The sequence below is a fragment of the Panthera tigris genome, chromosome A3 (assembly GCF_018350195.1).
Source record: "Panthera tigris isolate Pti1 chromosome A3, P.tigris_Pti1_mat1.1, whole genome shotgun sequence".
NCBI classification, from domain to species: Eukaryota; Metazoa; Chordata; class Mammalia; order Carnivora; family Felidae; genus Panthera; species Panthera tigris.
The window spans coordinates 63,090,628-63,107,471 of record NC_056662.1 but is presented as its reverse complement, the minus strand read 5'-3'; the positions used below and the strand labels follow the sequence as shown (position 1 = coordinate 63,107,471).

The 16,844-nt window shown below is 39.2% G+C and overlaps 1 protein-coding gene across 1 annotated transcript in view; it reads right to left on the bottom strand.

Moving 5' to 3' along the window:
• Positions 1-2,515: 2,515 nt before the first annotated feature.
• The window catches only part of PLEKHH2 (pleckstrin homology, MyTH4 and FERM domain containing H2), a 106,942-nt gene continuing 92,613 nt past the window's right edge, over positions 2,516-16,844 (bottom strand). The window contains exons 25-29 of the mRNA XM_007097839.3: positions 12,876-13,021; positions 11,693-11,822; positions 7,677-7,763; positions 5,573-5,710; positions 2,516-4,610 (exon numbers count right to left, since the gene is read on the bottom strand). Coding sequence (XP_007097901.2) covers positions 4,425-4,610; positions 5,573-5,710; positions 7,677-7,763; positions 11,693-11,822; positions 12,876-13,021 — 687 coding nt within the window. The 3' untranslated portion in view covers positions 2,516-4,424. The remainder of the gene's footprint in view (positions 4,611-5,572; positions 5,711-7,676; positions 7,764-11,692; positions 11,823-12,875; positions 13,022-16,844) is intronic.

Genomic DNA, 16,844 nt, shown 5'->3' with positions numbered 1-16,844 from the left:
CGGGGCTCAAACTCACGGACCGTGAGATCATGACCTGAGCCGAAGTCAGCCGCTTAACCGACTAAGCCACCCAGGCGCCCCCGGAATACGATTTTAAAATCAGGGTGTTCCATGACTGGACCTGAGTTTCAGTGAGATAATTTTTTCCAGCTGTGTGAAGGATGTTTTGTGTCTGTAGGTCCATATGGAGGCTATTAACAATAGCCCAGACAGTGACAGAGTTTTTACATTTTTTCCCTTGTTTTCAAAATTATATAAACTTCTTGTAGAAAAAAATAGCATACAGAGAAAATGAATAGGCTAAAATAAGCACAACGCAGAAGTAATAACTATTAAACACTCTAGTGTTTAATTTCATTCTAATCTTTCCTCTTACAGTTAAGATTTTACTGTAAAGCTAACATCCTGATTTTAACATGTATTTCCCTATACCAATTTTTAAAACTTTTTTAAATGTTTATTTTTGAGAGAGAGAGGGCATGAGTCGGGGAGGGGCAGAGAGAGAGCGAGACACAGAATCTGAAGCAGGCTCCAGGCTCTGAGCTGTCAGCACAGAGCCTGATGTGGGGTTCAAACCTATGAGCAGAGAGATCATGACCTGAGCCGAAGTCAGACACTTAACCAATTGAGCCACCCAGGCACTCCTCCCCATATACATTTTTAAAAACCCATCATAAACATAGCTTTGGTGGCTGCATTATATCCTGCTATATGGATTTCTTGTCACTTAAGCATTCTCCTCATAATGAGCATTTGAAGTGAGTCAGAGTAAACACCTAACATGAGTCGGGCCATGTAGAGTCTTTCTCTGGGAGTTTTCAAACTAGAATTGGGAAAATCAAGCCATGCCCCACTCTGGAGAAAATTAGCATATTTTCTGCTGAATGAAGAAGCTATTTTATTGATTAGTTCCTTACATATTCTGGATATTAACCCTTTTATCATATATATGACTTACAATTATGTTCTCCCATTCTACAGTTTTCCTTTTCACTCTGCTGTTTCTTTTGATGTTCAAGAGTTTTAAAGTTTGGAGTTGTCCCAAACTTGTTGTCTATTTTTTATATTGTTGTCTTTCCTTTAGACGAGTTGTCTGATTTTAATAAAGCCACCAATATAACCCTACCAACACCTTCAGAAAGGGATGCCACCCACCATTAGATTATGTTAACAAAGCACTGGAAGGAAGGGTACCCTGTATCCAAGTGCTACGGTGAACACTTGTGTCTTGTTTTGGATTTATTTGCTCATAGATGTTGCCCTATAAGTACATTTTTGTTTCTTGACTATCATTGGGCCTAAAAATGCTTATAGAGCATACAATGAAGATTTTGGATGGATGTTGATTATAAATATGCCTCCAGAATCACTGTGACTATGTATGATATGGGTAAAATTAAGTTCAACAGGTAAAATTATGGTATAGAGCAAGTGTGGATCTCATCTCCTCCCCCCACACTCTGTCCAGGTCCATGCAGCTCTTCATTGTAGGACCCACCTTCCCACGTAAGTACCCAAGAGAAGCCCAAGTCTTGGTTCACTGGAATATGGATGAATCTCACCTCACATTAAATATCTGTGTGTGGATTTTACCTTGATTTGGAGTTTAAAGTGATTCCTATTGCAATAAAATCCCTTTCTTCTTCCAGGAAAAAGAAAATAGGGGAAAAATGTAAAAGGAGATACCATTTCTACAGGAACTGGTTAGCAGAGAAGCTTCTCCACGCTGTTATTCCTGCTTCTCACTTCCCTTCCCTCAGTCCCCACATCTCTAGAGCCTTTGATCCCCAAGAATCAGGCCAGAGATTCCGCACTGGGGAAGTCCAAATTCCATGGCAGCTACGGGGTAGGTGGACAGGTGAAATATGTTCTTGGCAACCCAGGAACACTTAAAGTCCTTGTCTAGAGAAATAGGATTATCCATGTGGCTAATTCTTCAGGATTATACTACAGTACAATTATGGTTTAAGTGTATTGTTCTAGGATCCTGGCCACCATGTATTTTTCCCTTTGGAAAAAATTTTCAGATAGTCAACTTATAAACACATTTTCAGAAGAAAGACTCTTTATAAGTTGTGACTAACTTTTCCTGTAAACTGAAAGTTAAATTCATTTCCAAGCTATGACACTATTTGACTTTAAGGACACACACACATAAAAACAAACAAACAAACAAACAAACAAACCCAGAACATTTACAATAAATGTTTAAAACACAGCCCATCAATTAGCTTGAAATAAGCTACTTATGGAGCTTATTATGAAATCACAGGAGAACCCCACGATTTATACATATTGTATATGTGTCAATATGCATACATACATCTTAAAGTTACAATTTGCCAAAACAGCTTCCTTTTATATGGATAAAACAAAGCAACACTGAAGACAAAGCATGAATGCAAGAGAAGGAGGTAATAACTACCATTTTCACTAGTAGTTCACCTCAGCTTTGACAATGAAAACATTAGGTATTTCTCGAAGAGTATTCAAAAGATAATGCTCAAAATGGGTTTTGTAAATCATTTATTATGATTGAAAGGGAAGAAAATGATAGGAGACAAATATGACAATTAAACATGTAACGTTATTCTCTTGTAACCAATCATAATAACATACTTTGAATTTTTTAAATGGCTATATAAGTAATTTCCCAGAAAATAAAATTTTCACATCATCAGTTACAGAAAATTGATTTCTTTCCATCAAAATATTTTATCTCTGTTCTATCAAAAATAAATGCCACCATTTAAGCTAAGCCTTCACTACTTGTTCAAATGAGAACATTTGGAGTGGGGTGTGCTTACCCGATGGTGAAGTAGCTATTGCCTGGGAATAAAGTCCTCACACAGATGTAAGCTCTGCCAAGCCTCTGGCTTACCAACTAGTGATTACTGAACAGTTTCCTGGGAACTAAGAAACTCTATTGGATGCCAGCCAAAAGACTCCTGAGACTCATCGCAAATTGGTAACTCGTTTATTCTCAAAAATCAACTTGCTTATGCAGAGAGTGGCTGTGGCTCAAAAGATCTGGGGAAATAGTAAATGGGAATCTATTTCCATGGGGTTTTTTGACCTTCTTTTTGTCATTCCCAATAAAGCAAAAATCTTAGCTGAGCAGTGTATTTCTTGGCTCTGCCCTTTCGAAGGACGCTAATACGAGATGGAATATTTTTAAAAGTCTTAGTGTGACAACAGTATATTGCCATAGGGAGAAAGCAGCAACGAGGAAACTATGAAGGCTCTGCCAACAAATTAAATCAGCAGCTAACATTTTTTTTTTCAAATTGGTTAAAAAAAAACAAATATCACACACAAAGTGATAAATACATGTCCAAAAAATAAATACAAATATTCTCCACATAAATAAAATTAAGTATACTCATGATTACTATTGCAATTAAACAGTTTTATAATATAATTTTCATGTCTTATCACAGTTTCATTTTTATCATGAATACTACTTTGTTTTGGCACCTACTGGAACGAACTGACCACTCATGTATTCCAGCAAAGTAACACATTTCTAGACTCTCTCAACTAAAAGTTTACCTCCTTTGACAGAAGAATTCTTTCTCTTTTCTTTTAAAATATACTTTGGGGACATTTATACTCAAACCGTAATTAAAAATGACCATACGAGGGCAAAGTTTCAAGCGTCTGTTTGTTTTCAAAGATGTTATTTAACAAAATGAGGTCAAGATGACCCAGCACCAAATGCAAGGACATGTGGGCAATATTCCAGTGAACTCGGGCCATCCGGTAACAGCCAAGGAATGTGAGGAGTCACTGTCTCGTTTCAAACTTTACACTCCAGTGATCCGAAAAGGTGACGGGCTGCACTTTCTAGTAGCACACAGGAGGCTCTGGTTACCTAACTCTTGTTTTCTCGCGGGGATTCCTTGTGCCACAAGCACTGTGCCGGCTCTAAAACTGTGCCACTAAACAGCACCCTGCAGCTGTTGCTGACACTGTACACGTCCTTCCGAACACCATACCATTCATTAAAAGCACACTCAATCACAGCACTTAATTTTTTGGCAGTGAGCGCTTCCAAATAGTTAACTGGTTTGCCAAATGGGAGTTCGGTAGCTTCCTTTGCCAGAGTATTTTTTTCAAGAGACAAAACCATGCCACACTGCATGATGTGTCTGATGGCAAGGGACGAAGGAGGTGGAAAAAATGATGAATTCTAACCCATTTAATCTATGAGCATATCAGCATGTGGGCAAATTTTGTGCTTATGGTTCATTAGTCGTGTTCATTTGAATATTCAAGGATCAAATGAAAGAGAGAAACGCCCACGTTTTTGAAGTTTGGAAAACCAGTGTGGGCGCAACACTGCCCGTGTGTCAACGCACTTATCTGCAGCTGATGCAGCCATTGGCTGGAGGACGGGAGTGAGGGTTCAGGCTCCCGAGCTTTCAGAGCAGAGTGGGGCCTTTGGTCGGTCTGCTGCTTGACAGCAGGGGCTGGCCTCCCGCTGCCCTGGCTTCCGGCCCCTGGGTCTGGGCTGAGAGCAGAGCCGGAGCAGAGAGGTGGTGAAAGGCTGCCTTTTGCTGATGGAAGTTGTTTATGTAACTGGCGATCAAAAGAGTGATTTCAAGAATCTAAAGCAAGAAAAGTAGACTCGTTAATGCTCCGGAGAAGTTCTCATCACTTTCAAAAGAGGAAAGGGCTGGTGGTCTCCATGTGCAAGTGCCCAGGCTAGCAGAATCCCCTCCTCTCCAGATCCGTGAAGTACTTACATGTTCAGCACCATCAAGGCACTGACATTTTCTCCTGCTGCTGAAACCGGTGGAAGAGTGGATCTTAACAATCAAATGTAGCGGCAATGTTTTGTGACGGTAAAAAATGTGACAGTAGCACAGGCTGCCAGTTATGTGTGTGTATGTGAATTAAGAACCTCAGTGCATAATATCAACTTTTTATTGAGACTAGATGAAGCCCTGAGTATGTCTCAGTCTTCTGCACTTACTGGCCTTTGCTTCAGTGTCTGCTATTGAAAAAAAGGTGTCAGATTCTAAAAAAGGAGTCTCTTTTGGTTGATAATTTTAAGACAATTTTAAAGTTTTAGGGAACTCGATGCTTCATTCTTTTTACCAAAACTGGAATTACATACTAAAATGTAGCCCTTGTGTTCATTGTTTTTACTTATCGACGTTAAAACTACAAAGGACAAGTAAAGTCTTAATTATAAAACCTCGCTCTTCCCACTAATGAGTCCGTAACTTGAATTACCCCAAGTAAATAAGATAATGTGTAAAAGGTACCTGACAACAACTTACATCAAGACCACTTATTTTGAACCTTCTGTATACCAGGCATTGGGCTAAGGCATTGTAACAATTCCATCATTTAATTCTTAAGCCAAAAAAAGTAGGTAGCCTCCTATAATTTTTTAGAGGAGGAAACCAAAGCTTAGCAAGATGAGGTAAGCCAGAATTTAGACCTAGGATTGTCTGATTGTAAGTAAGTCTGTTTTCCCATCTGCAACCTACTTTTTGCACAATAAATGTGTTAGCATGAAAAAACTAGTATAAAAAAAGCTGGTAGAAAGGCTTCTACTCACCTTGGGTTTTGCCATGGCAAAAAGTAATTTCTCTGTTGGTTTGTCCTTTGAATGTGTATTGTTAATGACTATCATAAAATCATCTTGATGACCTCCAAAGGTCATTAGACTCTTGTACACATAGCTGATTATTAACCTCTTCAAAGAGAAGAAAAAGTTAATATCTTATATACTCTTTACTTTCAAAGAAAGATGAGAAATGATTAATAGCATATATTTCCATTAAAATGCTGATATCAATGAAACTAACTTAACATTATATGTTAATTATACTTCCCTAAAAAAGAAAAATGCTGGTATTAATTACATATAATACAAAAAATTATTTTCTAAAAGAAAATCTGTTATGATTTAAAATAGTAATATACTAATTTTATGGAGGCATCATTTACGTTTATAATTAAAATATAGTTTGATTCTGAAGCTAATAACTCACTGCAGACAAAACAGAAAATACAAAAAGAAAATCAAAAGCACCTATATTCCAGCATCCAGTAGAAGAACAGGGTTAATACCTTTGTAAATGTCCTTCAAGATCTCTCTCTATACATATTAGGTTGAACCATGTGAAACGGATACTTTTTTTTTTTGAAACTGATACTTTCTAAGGTAAAAAATGGTCGGTCAAATATCGGCAAAACTATACGGTTCACCCTGATATATAGATTTTGATATATATAAACAGAAATAGTATGGTGCATATTGTTCAGGATTCTGCTTCTTTTTAAATTTAACAAATTATAAATATCTTCCCATGACAACAAATATACTTGTATAACATTATTTGAAATGATTTGATAGAGGGGCGCCTGGGTGGCTCGGTCGGTTAAGCGTCCGACTTCGGCTCAGGTCACGATCTTGTGGTCCGTGAGTTCGAGCCTCGCGTCGGGCTCCGTGCTGACAGCTCAGAGCCTGGAGCCTGTTTCGGATTCTGTGTCTCCCTCTCTCTCTGCCCCTCCCCTGTTCATGCTCTGTCTCTCTCTGTCTCAAAAATAAATAAACGTTAAAAAAAAAAATTAAAAAAAAAAAAAAAGAAATGATTTGATAGATAATCCTTTATTTAACCAATCTCTTATTGCAGGAAATTTAAATCATTTTTTATTTGTTACTACCTTGGACAATACTTCAATGCATATATTCCGACATGTTTAATAATACACATATCTAATTATTTCTTTAGTTGTAAATCTCAATTAGAGGAATTGCTACTTCAAAAAAGTAAGAACAATTTTGAGAATATTTCCAAATTCTCCTCGGGAAAAGTTACATCCAGTTATATTCCCAGCACTGTAGTCTTGCTAACACTAGATATCACCATTCTTTTATTTATTTTTTATTTTTTTGAAGAAAGAGAGAGAGCAGGGGAGGGGCAGAAAGAGAGGAGGAGGAGGAGGAGGAGGAGGAGGAGGAGGAGGAGGAGAGAGAATCCCAAGCAGGCTCCATGCTGTCAGTGCAGAGCCCAACCGCAGGCTCGATCTCATGAACCATGAGATCATGACCTGGGGCGAAACCAAGAGTTGGGCACTTAACCGACTGAGCCACCCAGGTGCCCCTACATTGATGTTATCTTAAAGATTCTCATTTACACAGGAAACAATCTTCCTAACACTATAAATGAATAGTTGTTTTATGAATACAACCATGGTTGCAATTTAGTCATGGTATTTAGTATTTTCCTCATATGCAATTCAAAACCCGTCCAATCTTGTTTTAAAAGATTAAATAACAATCACAGTTGTATTTGTAAAAATGACTATTCATGATAGTATTAGGAAGAATGTTATGGGGGCACTTGGGTGGCTCAGTTGTTTAAGCATCAGACTGTGGCTCAGGTATTGATCTAACGGTTTGTGGGTTTGAGCCCTGTGCTGACACCTCACAGCCTGGCGCCTGCTCTGGATTCTGTGTCTCCCTCTCTCTGCCCCTACCCCCATTCATACTTTGTCCCTCTCTGTCTCTGAAAAAAATAAACGTATAAAAAAATTTTTTTAGAAAGGAAGGATGTTATCTGTGTATAAGAAAAAGCATATGAAGAGATCATTACCTTCTGTGTATGTACATTGAGCAATGCAAACATTTGACTCAACATGCAACTTAATCTTACCATGGAACTGTATTCTAAGACGCTTAAGCCATCCTCGTGGATAGCCAGCCACATGACAGTACTTCCGAGTGGTGATGGAGTTATGGGCTGTGAAGAGATGAAAACATAATAAACGCTAACCAAATCACAGAAATAGTTTTTAGTCACAATGCAGTGCAACATTTGCAACAACAACAACAACAGCAACTTATTTTTATTAAAAATATCTCCTGAAGGAGAAAAAAGAGAACACGAAAACTACAGGGGGAAAAAATCTCTCCTGGGGCAGAGGCGGTGGCATGTAATGGAAAGAGCAGTGAATCTGACAGCAGGGGACCTGGGTCTGCGTTCTCAATCTGCCATTTATTAGCTGTACAATTGGACACACTACTGAATCTCTGAGGCTCAATTTCCTCATCTTTAACATGGAACAACAGTGTTTACATCTTATTTTTCTTCTGTGTTAAGAGACTAAGAGTTAATAAGCTTGTAGGGTTTCTATTAGGACCAAAATCCTAATGAAACAAAATACATGTGTGTTTCTAAGGTGTGTAAATACATACTTTTTCTGAAAGTTTATTAAATCTGACACTCAAATGACTCATAATGATAGAATAAAAAGAAAAGATGAAACTGTGTGATGAATGGTAATGAGAAATACCAAATTTTCCACTAAATTCCTTATTGTAAAAAACAATGAAATTATATTAATAAAAAGAATCTCTCACCACTAAACCCCAATTAAAACCCATGAATGTTTTTGAGCATTCCACAATGATTGCTCAACAATAAGTGAATTTAACAATGACTAAAATTCTAACAAAAACTTAACTACTTCTCCTAAACCTTATGAAAGTATGCTGAGGCCATAGATAAGCAACTGGGATGAATCTGTAGTATTTATACATATACTATATTTGTATAAGGTAAAAGTTATCAGAATCTCATGTATAAAAACCCCTGGGTTGCTATCTACTGAGAGTCTGTTTGCTAAGGATAGGCAAGCATTAAAAGGATACTGGGGTGCCTGGGGGGCTCAGTCAGTGAAGTGTCCAACTCTTGATTTCAGCTCAGGTCATGATCCCAGGGATTGAGCCCTGCATCGGGCTCCAGGCTGTGTGAGCCTGCTTGGCATTCTCTCTCTTTCCCTCTGCCCCTCCCCGTGCTCATGTTCTCTCTCTCTCTCTTTTTAAACAATTTAAAAATATATATGTATGTGTGTATATATATATATACACACACAAACACACACACACACACACATATATACATATACATATATATATATGTATATATATATATATAAAAGATGCCATTTAACCTAAGCCATTGAACCCCCCAGTCCTTTGACAAACAAAATGTTGTTTTTATTGTCCTTTGGTCAAACAAAATATGGCATATACATGCAATGGAATATTATTCAGCTTTTAAAAAGAAGGAAATTTGGACACACGTTACAACACTGGATGAACCTTGAAGACATTCTGCATAGAAAAATAAGCCAATCACGAGGATGTAGAGAAAGAGGAACCCTTCTGCCCTGTTGGGGGGAATGTAAACTGGTGCAGCCACTCTGGAAGACAGTGTGGAGGTTCCTCAAAAAGTTAAAAATAGAACTACACTACAACCCAGCAACTGCACTAGTAGGTATTTATCCAAAGGATACAAAAATGCTGATTCGGAGGGACACTTGCACCCCAATGTTTATAGCAGCACTGTTGACAATAGCCAAATTATGGAAAGAGCCCAAATGTCCATCGACTGATGAATGGATAAAGAAGATGTGGTATGCATATAAAATGGAATACTACTCAGCGATTAAAAAGAATGAAATCTTGCCATTTGCAACAACATGGATGGAACTAGAGGGTATTATGCTAAGCGAAATCAGTCGGTCAGAGAAAGACAAATATCATATGATTTCACTCATATGTGGAATTTAAGATGAAAACAGATGAACATAGGGAAGGGAAGCAAAAATAATATAAAAAACAGAGAGGGAGACAAACCGTAAGATAATCTTAAATACAGAGAACAAACTGAGGGTTTCTGGAGGGGTTGTGGGTGGGGGGATGGGCTAAATCAGCAAGGGGCATTAGGGAGGGCACTTGTTGGGATGAGCACTGAGTATCATATGTAAGTGATGAATCACTAAATTCTATTCCTGAAATTATTATTCACTATATGTTAACTAACTTGGATTTAAATCAAAAAATAATAATAATTTAAAAAAAGAAAAAAAGAAAGAGAAGCCAATCACAAAAGGACAAATATTGTATGATTCCTCTTACATGAGGTTTCTAGAGCAGTCAAATACACAGAACAGGAAGCAGAACGGCGGATATCAGGGCCCCGGGAGAAGGGAGAATAAGGAGTATGGAAGTTTAATCTGGGAAGATGAAAAAGTTGTGGAGATGGATGGTGGTGAGGGGAGCATGATAATGTGAATGTGCTTAATGCCACAGAAACGTACACTTAAAAACAGCTAAAATAGGGAAAAGAGTTAAAACGGTGTAATTGATAGTATATGTACTTACAGCCCCCGATGGATGCTATTAAGCAAAGGAGGTGTCTGCATAGAATAAAGAAAGAAGAGTAAAGAAAAGATGCTAGTCATGCAACAAGCAAATGCTACATCATTATTTAATAATATTTCTGTGCTAAAGAAGCACAGAGCATATAATCAAAGAAGAATATTCAGTATTCCTTCCAATGCTCAAATCAGAGTTAAAATTCAGTGTAAAATCCTACTCTACGGTTCAAATCTAGTCCTTACATTTGTAAAAAACATGTTCAACTCCTTGCAAATATATTCATTTCACAGATGTTTAAGCATAATGACAGCACCCACTTACTCATTAGTATACAGCTTTCAGTACCAGGAGCAGTATCATTTCTTACCTCCCAATGATACTGTCACTCATGGAATTAGAATGAGAAGATACCCTAGATTTTACTTTTCTAGTCTGAGTTGTCACTTACAGATGATAAAAATGAGGTTCAGAGAGGCTAACTGACTTGCCCAAAGTGGCACAGCTATTCAGCAAAAATGTATTACGTGGTATTTATATGCAAAGAATAACGGTGTGCACAAGATGAGGATTTCAGGATCAGTGAGTCTACACCCTCAAGATGCCTACAACTTATTAATGAGGACAGACCAAACACATACACACATATACCACAAAACAAGGAGTATTTTAGGAGCCCGAGAGACTATAAAGTGACATGGTTCCACAGAAAGAAGAGTTCAAAAAGTACAGTTCTTCTCTTGGGGATTGGGCTGGCCACCTGCTGGCAGGACTCACCTCTCCTTCCTCAGTATTCCCACAGTGCCCTGTCCCTGTCACTCTTAACCGTGTTCACTCTACAATGCTTGTTTGCGGGCCTGTTGCAACACTGGATTGTGGGGTCCCGGAAGTTTGGGTACAACCCATCTGAAACCATGGGCTTATGTATCTCTAGATACATAATGTTTGGCAAACAGAAGTCACTAGACATTAAATAAACAAGTAAACGAGTGAGAGAGTAAATGATAAATGGGTGAGAGGATGCATGGATGCGGACAAGAAAGTGGAGTTCAGCTGCTGCCTTCAGTCTAGTGATGAGCCCGCAGAATGCAGGTGACTTAAGGTTGGCGGCAAGAGGGAGAAGCTGGTGACACTCCTGCCCTTTCCTTAGTGTCCCTTCATGGTTTTCTTTTCTTTTCTTTTTACATTTATTTTAGAGAGGGAGGGTGTGAGCGGGGGAGAGGGGCAGAGGGAGAGAGACAGAAAATCTTAACCAGGCTCCACGCTCAACTTGGAGCCCAATGCAGGGCTTGATCCCACAACCCTGAGATCATGACCTGAGCTGAAATCAAGAGTCAGATGCTCAACAGACCGAGCAGCCCAGGCATCCCACCTTATTTTCTTTTTAAAAGCCGGACATACTAAACTTGGGGTCACCGTGGTCACTGTTTTACTTCAGTGAACTGCACAGGGGCAACTATACAGGTGAACGTTTCTATTCCGCATCTCCCTCCCATCCTTTCTTACTTTTGCAAGAAATAACTTGGCACCAAAGAATGGCCACTTCCTGGCTACTGTCAAATAAATGCGCACACAATCAGCAGCACTGTGTCCCCGGAGGGCCATCCATCTGGTTGACAGTCGCTGGCAGAGCTGCCTAAGAAAAGAACAGAAACGAAAACGCAAAAGCAAAAACATAAACCGTGTATCCTCCTCCCAAGGCAAAGCTCTCCTTGAGCCAATCCTAGGACAATTGGGGTACTGAGGTGTCACCCAGGAGGAGCTGTGATCTGGTGACTCCCATCTCACCACTGTCCACCCCTCCTCCTTTTGGCACATTCCTCTCACTAAATTCTCATACTATTAGTGCTTTCAGCATGACCCAAGTTCCCCATCTCCCACCCCCATTGGGCAAAGTTAAAAAAAGTCTGATAAGCTAACATCAAACCTTAGTGTAAATTAGTCTAAAAAGGCAATTTCTCATTGGGATGGTTTTCATTTTTAAAGAGAAGTACAAGACATTGAAACCAAAGAATGAATCCCTAATGGGGGAATTTTAGGTACCACCACCCCTGGCTTAGAGAGATGTCAGCTGCAGGGGAGATGCCTTAAATAAAATCACAATGGCAACTGCTTACTTCTACAGAGACAAGAGCCTGATCTTAAATGTTTCTATTTTGGAAAACTCATTGAATTGGATTTGCCTCTATTTTTAAATTGAATTACCCTTTCTTCATATAGTCTCTAAAACCAAAATTCCAAATTAGTTGAATTCAATCAAAAATTTATAGTAAAAAAATCTTGTGTAGGCAGATAGTTTGTTTTTATTCTAATCTGTTTATAATAGAATACCCCAAGAGATACAACTTGTTGGTAAACACTTCATAACACTAGACACGGTACTGGCCATTTTTTTTTTTTTCTTTTTATTAGTAGGGTTAATTTGGACAAGAATGAATAAGATCAAATGAAAAGTAGATCTTCTAACTTAAGGTAAACATCTTTTCTTTAAAACTTTAAATACGGATTCTCAAGTTTCTAGGCCCATCTTAAATGAGAAGATCGATAACCTCTTGGTAGTCAACAGTATTAAAAAAATCTTAAGAAAATGATCACGTATAATGATTTTCATCTTTAAAATTTGAACAGAAAAATATCACCAAGAGACCAGTGTGACTCTACCCTTAAAGAGTCACAAGTACTTCCTTACCTTAACTGTTCTTCAGAGGAGTCATCTCTATACCTTTTAGGATAAAATTTTTCTATGACTTGTTTTAGAGTTTGATTTGCTTTGCACTGATTAGGAACATGCCCTGCTGGAGTTGAAAAGGGTCTTTCAAAATCTCCAATCTCCACCTAATTGCAAATCCAAAAAGAAAATAAAGGGTATTGAAGAGTTTTTTTTTTAAATTAGTTTCATTGTTTCTGAACATTCTTTATAATATATAAATCTATTTGTCATGATTGTGTGATTATGGAATTTATAACCATACATAAGTATTAATAAAATCTAAATTCCATTTGAATTCTAATTTAGAAAAAAATCTGTAATTCAAACATTTCAATTCCATTTCTATATCAACCACTCTTGGTTAATGTTGCCATCTAGTAGTATTTGCTAAGGGCCACTAATACTATTAGCTATAAGAGCATAGGATAATTTTTTGTTTTTAGGGTACTATTTTAGTTGCTAATAATAAAGCAAAATGGGAGCTAATAATAAAAGACAAAAGAGTTATAAAGCTACGAGAAATCTCAGAAAAGTATTATTTATACTTAAGGGTCTCCACTGAATATGATGGGAGTAAGAATGACATTCTCATTACTGTCTTCCTAGATTTTCTGCGTAAATGGTTCTGTATCCATCCACTTGCCCTATTATTCTGGGAATAGAGTCCTATATTTCCCTTTCATCTTGAATGAAAGAATGTTCAATCCTTATCTCTATGAACAGGCTACACAGATGCCATTCTCTACCCACCCACCCATCTCTCTAACCACTCATCCACCCATTCATTCGTCCAAACCTATATGGAGTCTCCATTATACATCAGGCATATATTAAGTGAAGTGAGGAAAAAAAAAAACAAACAGCTGAGCACAGTTCCTACCCTCAAAGAGTTTATTGTCTAACAGAGGAGGCTGAAGTATAAACAAGTTGAGTATAAACAAGTTGTTTATACTTGTAATGACCCGTGTCAAGTGCCTTATAGAGGGTACCAAAGAGGGTTCAAGGTGGGAAACGGAGTGGGGACATTCAGATGAATGTACTACTGATCATTCACATCCTTACCTACAACACTCCCCAGTAAACAGATGGAGGGTTCCATCCAGACTAGCCTGGGTCTCCATCTCAAGGGGATGTTCTGCCTCCAGGTAAGCTGTTAGCACAACCAGCCTCTGAGATTCTGACCCCTGTGGCTTCTATTTTCTAGCTCTTAGTCTGATCCATTGCCATCTAAATTCCTTAGCTGAACCTTACACTTACAGTGCATTCTACCTTTCCAGGTTCTCTGACCAGTTTCTTAGTTGTTGGTTTCTTGGCTTGGCCCTGCTATTCAACTCTCATCCTCATTTCCTACCTCCTTCCCTAATTTCCCCACACTAAACACAGGCTGTCCATCTGTTCTTCAAACATACTGAAATCCTTCCCCCAGAGCAAGCTTTTTATTGTCCTCACCTATCACCAGACCATACTCAGCACAGCTATCTGTGAAACCTAAGAGCAAGCTTTATCCCCCAAGGAGATGGCAGTTGGACAACCAACAGTCACAAAAATAGGCCATTCAAGGCAACCTTTTCTCTTAGGGAACCCTACAGTGGAATCTCCAAGGTCAGTGTCAGAAGGAGCACATAAATGTTTGCAGGCTAACTGAAAATCAACTCAGAGAGTTCCCAATATGACTCACATCAACACGATGCCCTACCAGACACTATGCACAATAATTAACGATCAGCTCCAAGAATTTCCTAAGAAAGAGAGTATCAACAATGGCCTAGAGATAGTCAAATCTTCAACAGAAAGAACTTTTCTTCTACAGATCTCAGATTAGTATATTTAATTTGTCTTCACAAAGACTACTCTGAGGAAAAGAGTTCGGAGATATTTAATTTTCCTTTCATAGATGGAGAAATTATACTTTTCAGTCAGTAACATGTTCAGAATTTTCTAGGTGTACGCATAGTCTTACCTCCCTACTCTTTCCTCAAATTCATCTAAAACATGTTAGAAGTGTATCTCTCTCAAAGACATTATAATTTTTCTCAGAAAAACTTTCTGATAAAATTAAAAATTGAAAGAGGAAGACTAACTTAAATTTTAGTGAAAATGAGAGTGATTTTAAAGAGATGCCTTTAGAGGACTAGAACCTAGAATGGTTAGGTTAGGAAATCATACCTAATCGCATCACCAAGAAAGTTTGTGACCTATTTGTGTTTTCCTTAGCTTTTCATTGCTTGCAAAATGAGAACCCTCAGTGCAGCAGGGATGCTTTAAAGTTTGGAGGACCATAAAATTGTTATAAAAAGTAAACTCAATTATTAACTATTCATTCATCCGATGGAGAATGGACTATGTGTAAGGCTAGGTACAAAGATGAATAGGGACAGCCCTTTCCCTCGGGGAGGCTACAGCCAGTGGTGCGAAGCAGAAACAAATGAATAATAATAAACCTTTGAGGTAAAGGCAGTACCGTGCAGGACATGACAAAAACCCCAAGAGGGACACTTAACCCATGCAGGCAGAATTCAGGAAGGCTTCCTGGAATAAGTGACACCTCAGATGAAAATTGAAGGATAAATTGAGGAGCACCTGGGTGGCTCAGTCAGTTAAGCATCCGACTCTTGGTTTCGCTCGGGTCATAATCTCGCAGTTATGGGTTCGAGCCCCACGTCAGGCTCTGTGCTGACAGCAAGGAGCCTCCTTGGGATTCTCTCCCTCTGCCCCTCCACCAATTGCTCTCTCTCAAAATCAATCAATCAATCAATCAATCAATAAACAAATTTTTTAAAAAAGGATACATTGAAAGTAACAGGTGAAGGAATGGGGGTTGAGATGTTCCAGGCTGAGCGGACAAATAAGTACACAAAAGAGGTAAGAAAAAGTGAGCCATATGCAAGTCAGGTAATTGTGCAGGGAACCAAAGTTTCCATTTTGCTGGAGCATAAAGTTCAAAGCAGGGAATATTAACAGATGACGCTGGAGAGGCAGGCAGAGTGCAGCTCACAAATGCCCTGTGTAAATAAGGGAACAACAGCGAGATCCACCTGTCCGCTAGATCTCCAATTCCAGATCCCCAATTCCAGAGCTTCTAAACAAAGCACCACGGCTCAGCCTCCCAGCCGGGTCTTAAGAAAATGGCGGCCCCCACTTCCTGTCCCTCTTTGCGGACGTTGCTCTTGCCACCCAACCGCCATTCTGTGCGGAAGCACACGCAGCCACATGAAGAAGCCACGGGTAGGTGTTCCCACTGATGGCCCCAGCTCAAGTCCCAACTAACAGCCAGCGCCAGACGCCAGATATGTGAGTGAACTCTGTAGCGGCAGAGTCACAGCCAGCCTTGGAGCAAGGCCAGCTGCTGCCATATGCAGCAGAGACCAGCTGTCCTTACTCATCCCTGCCCAAACTATTATGTTAAGTGGCTGAGTCCTGCTGTCCTTACTCATCCCTGCCCAAACTATTATGTTAAGTGGCTGAGTCCTGCAGTCATTTCTTTATGTAGCAATAGCTAACTAGAACAATCTCTCTAGCATCTGGGTGGAGCACAGATTTGTAGGGGATCAGACCAGAGAAAGGCTCATGAGCTAGAAGCCTGCTGGAGAGCAGGCTGGACGCGATGGTGGTCCGACACCCAGCAATGGTGACCAAAATGCAGACGAGTGAAGAGGAGAATGTATCTTAGAGTTACAATGGGCAGGATGTGGTGACTGGTGGGACCGAGTGAAAAGAGGGCAGTCGGTGATGATTCCTGGACTCGAAGCTTGCATGAGGAGACAGCAGCACAGTGAAGATACAGAAGGTGAAGGAAAAGGAGAGAAGACAGTTCGGTTCCTGCTGGGCCGAATTTAAGGAGTGCATGAGAGAAGCGAACTGGAGAGAGATTTGGGAACCCCCGGCACAGGTGGTAAATAAAGAGATGTCCTGGGACAGTGTGCACTGTGCAAGGACCACAGACTTCGG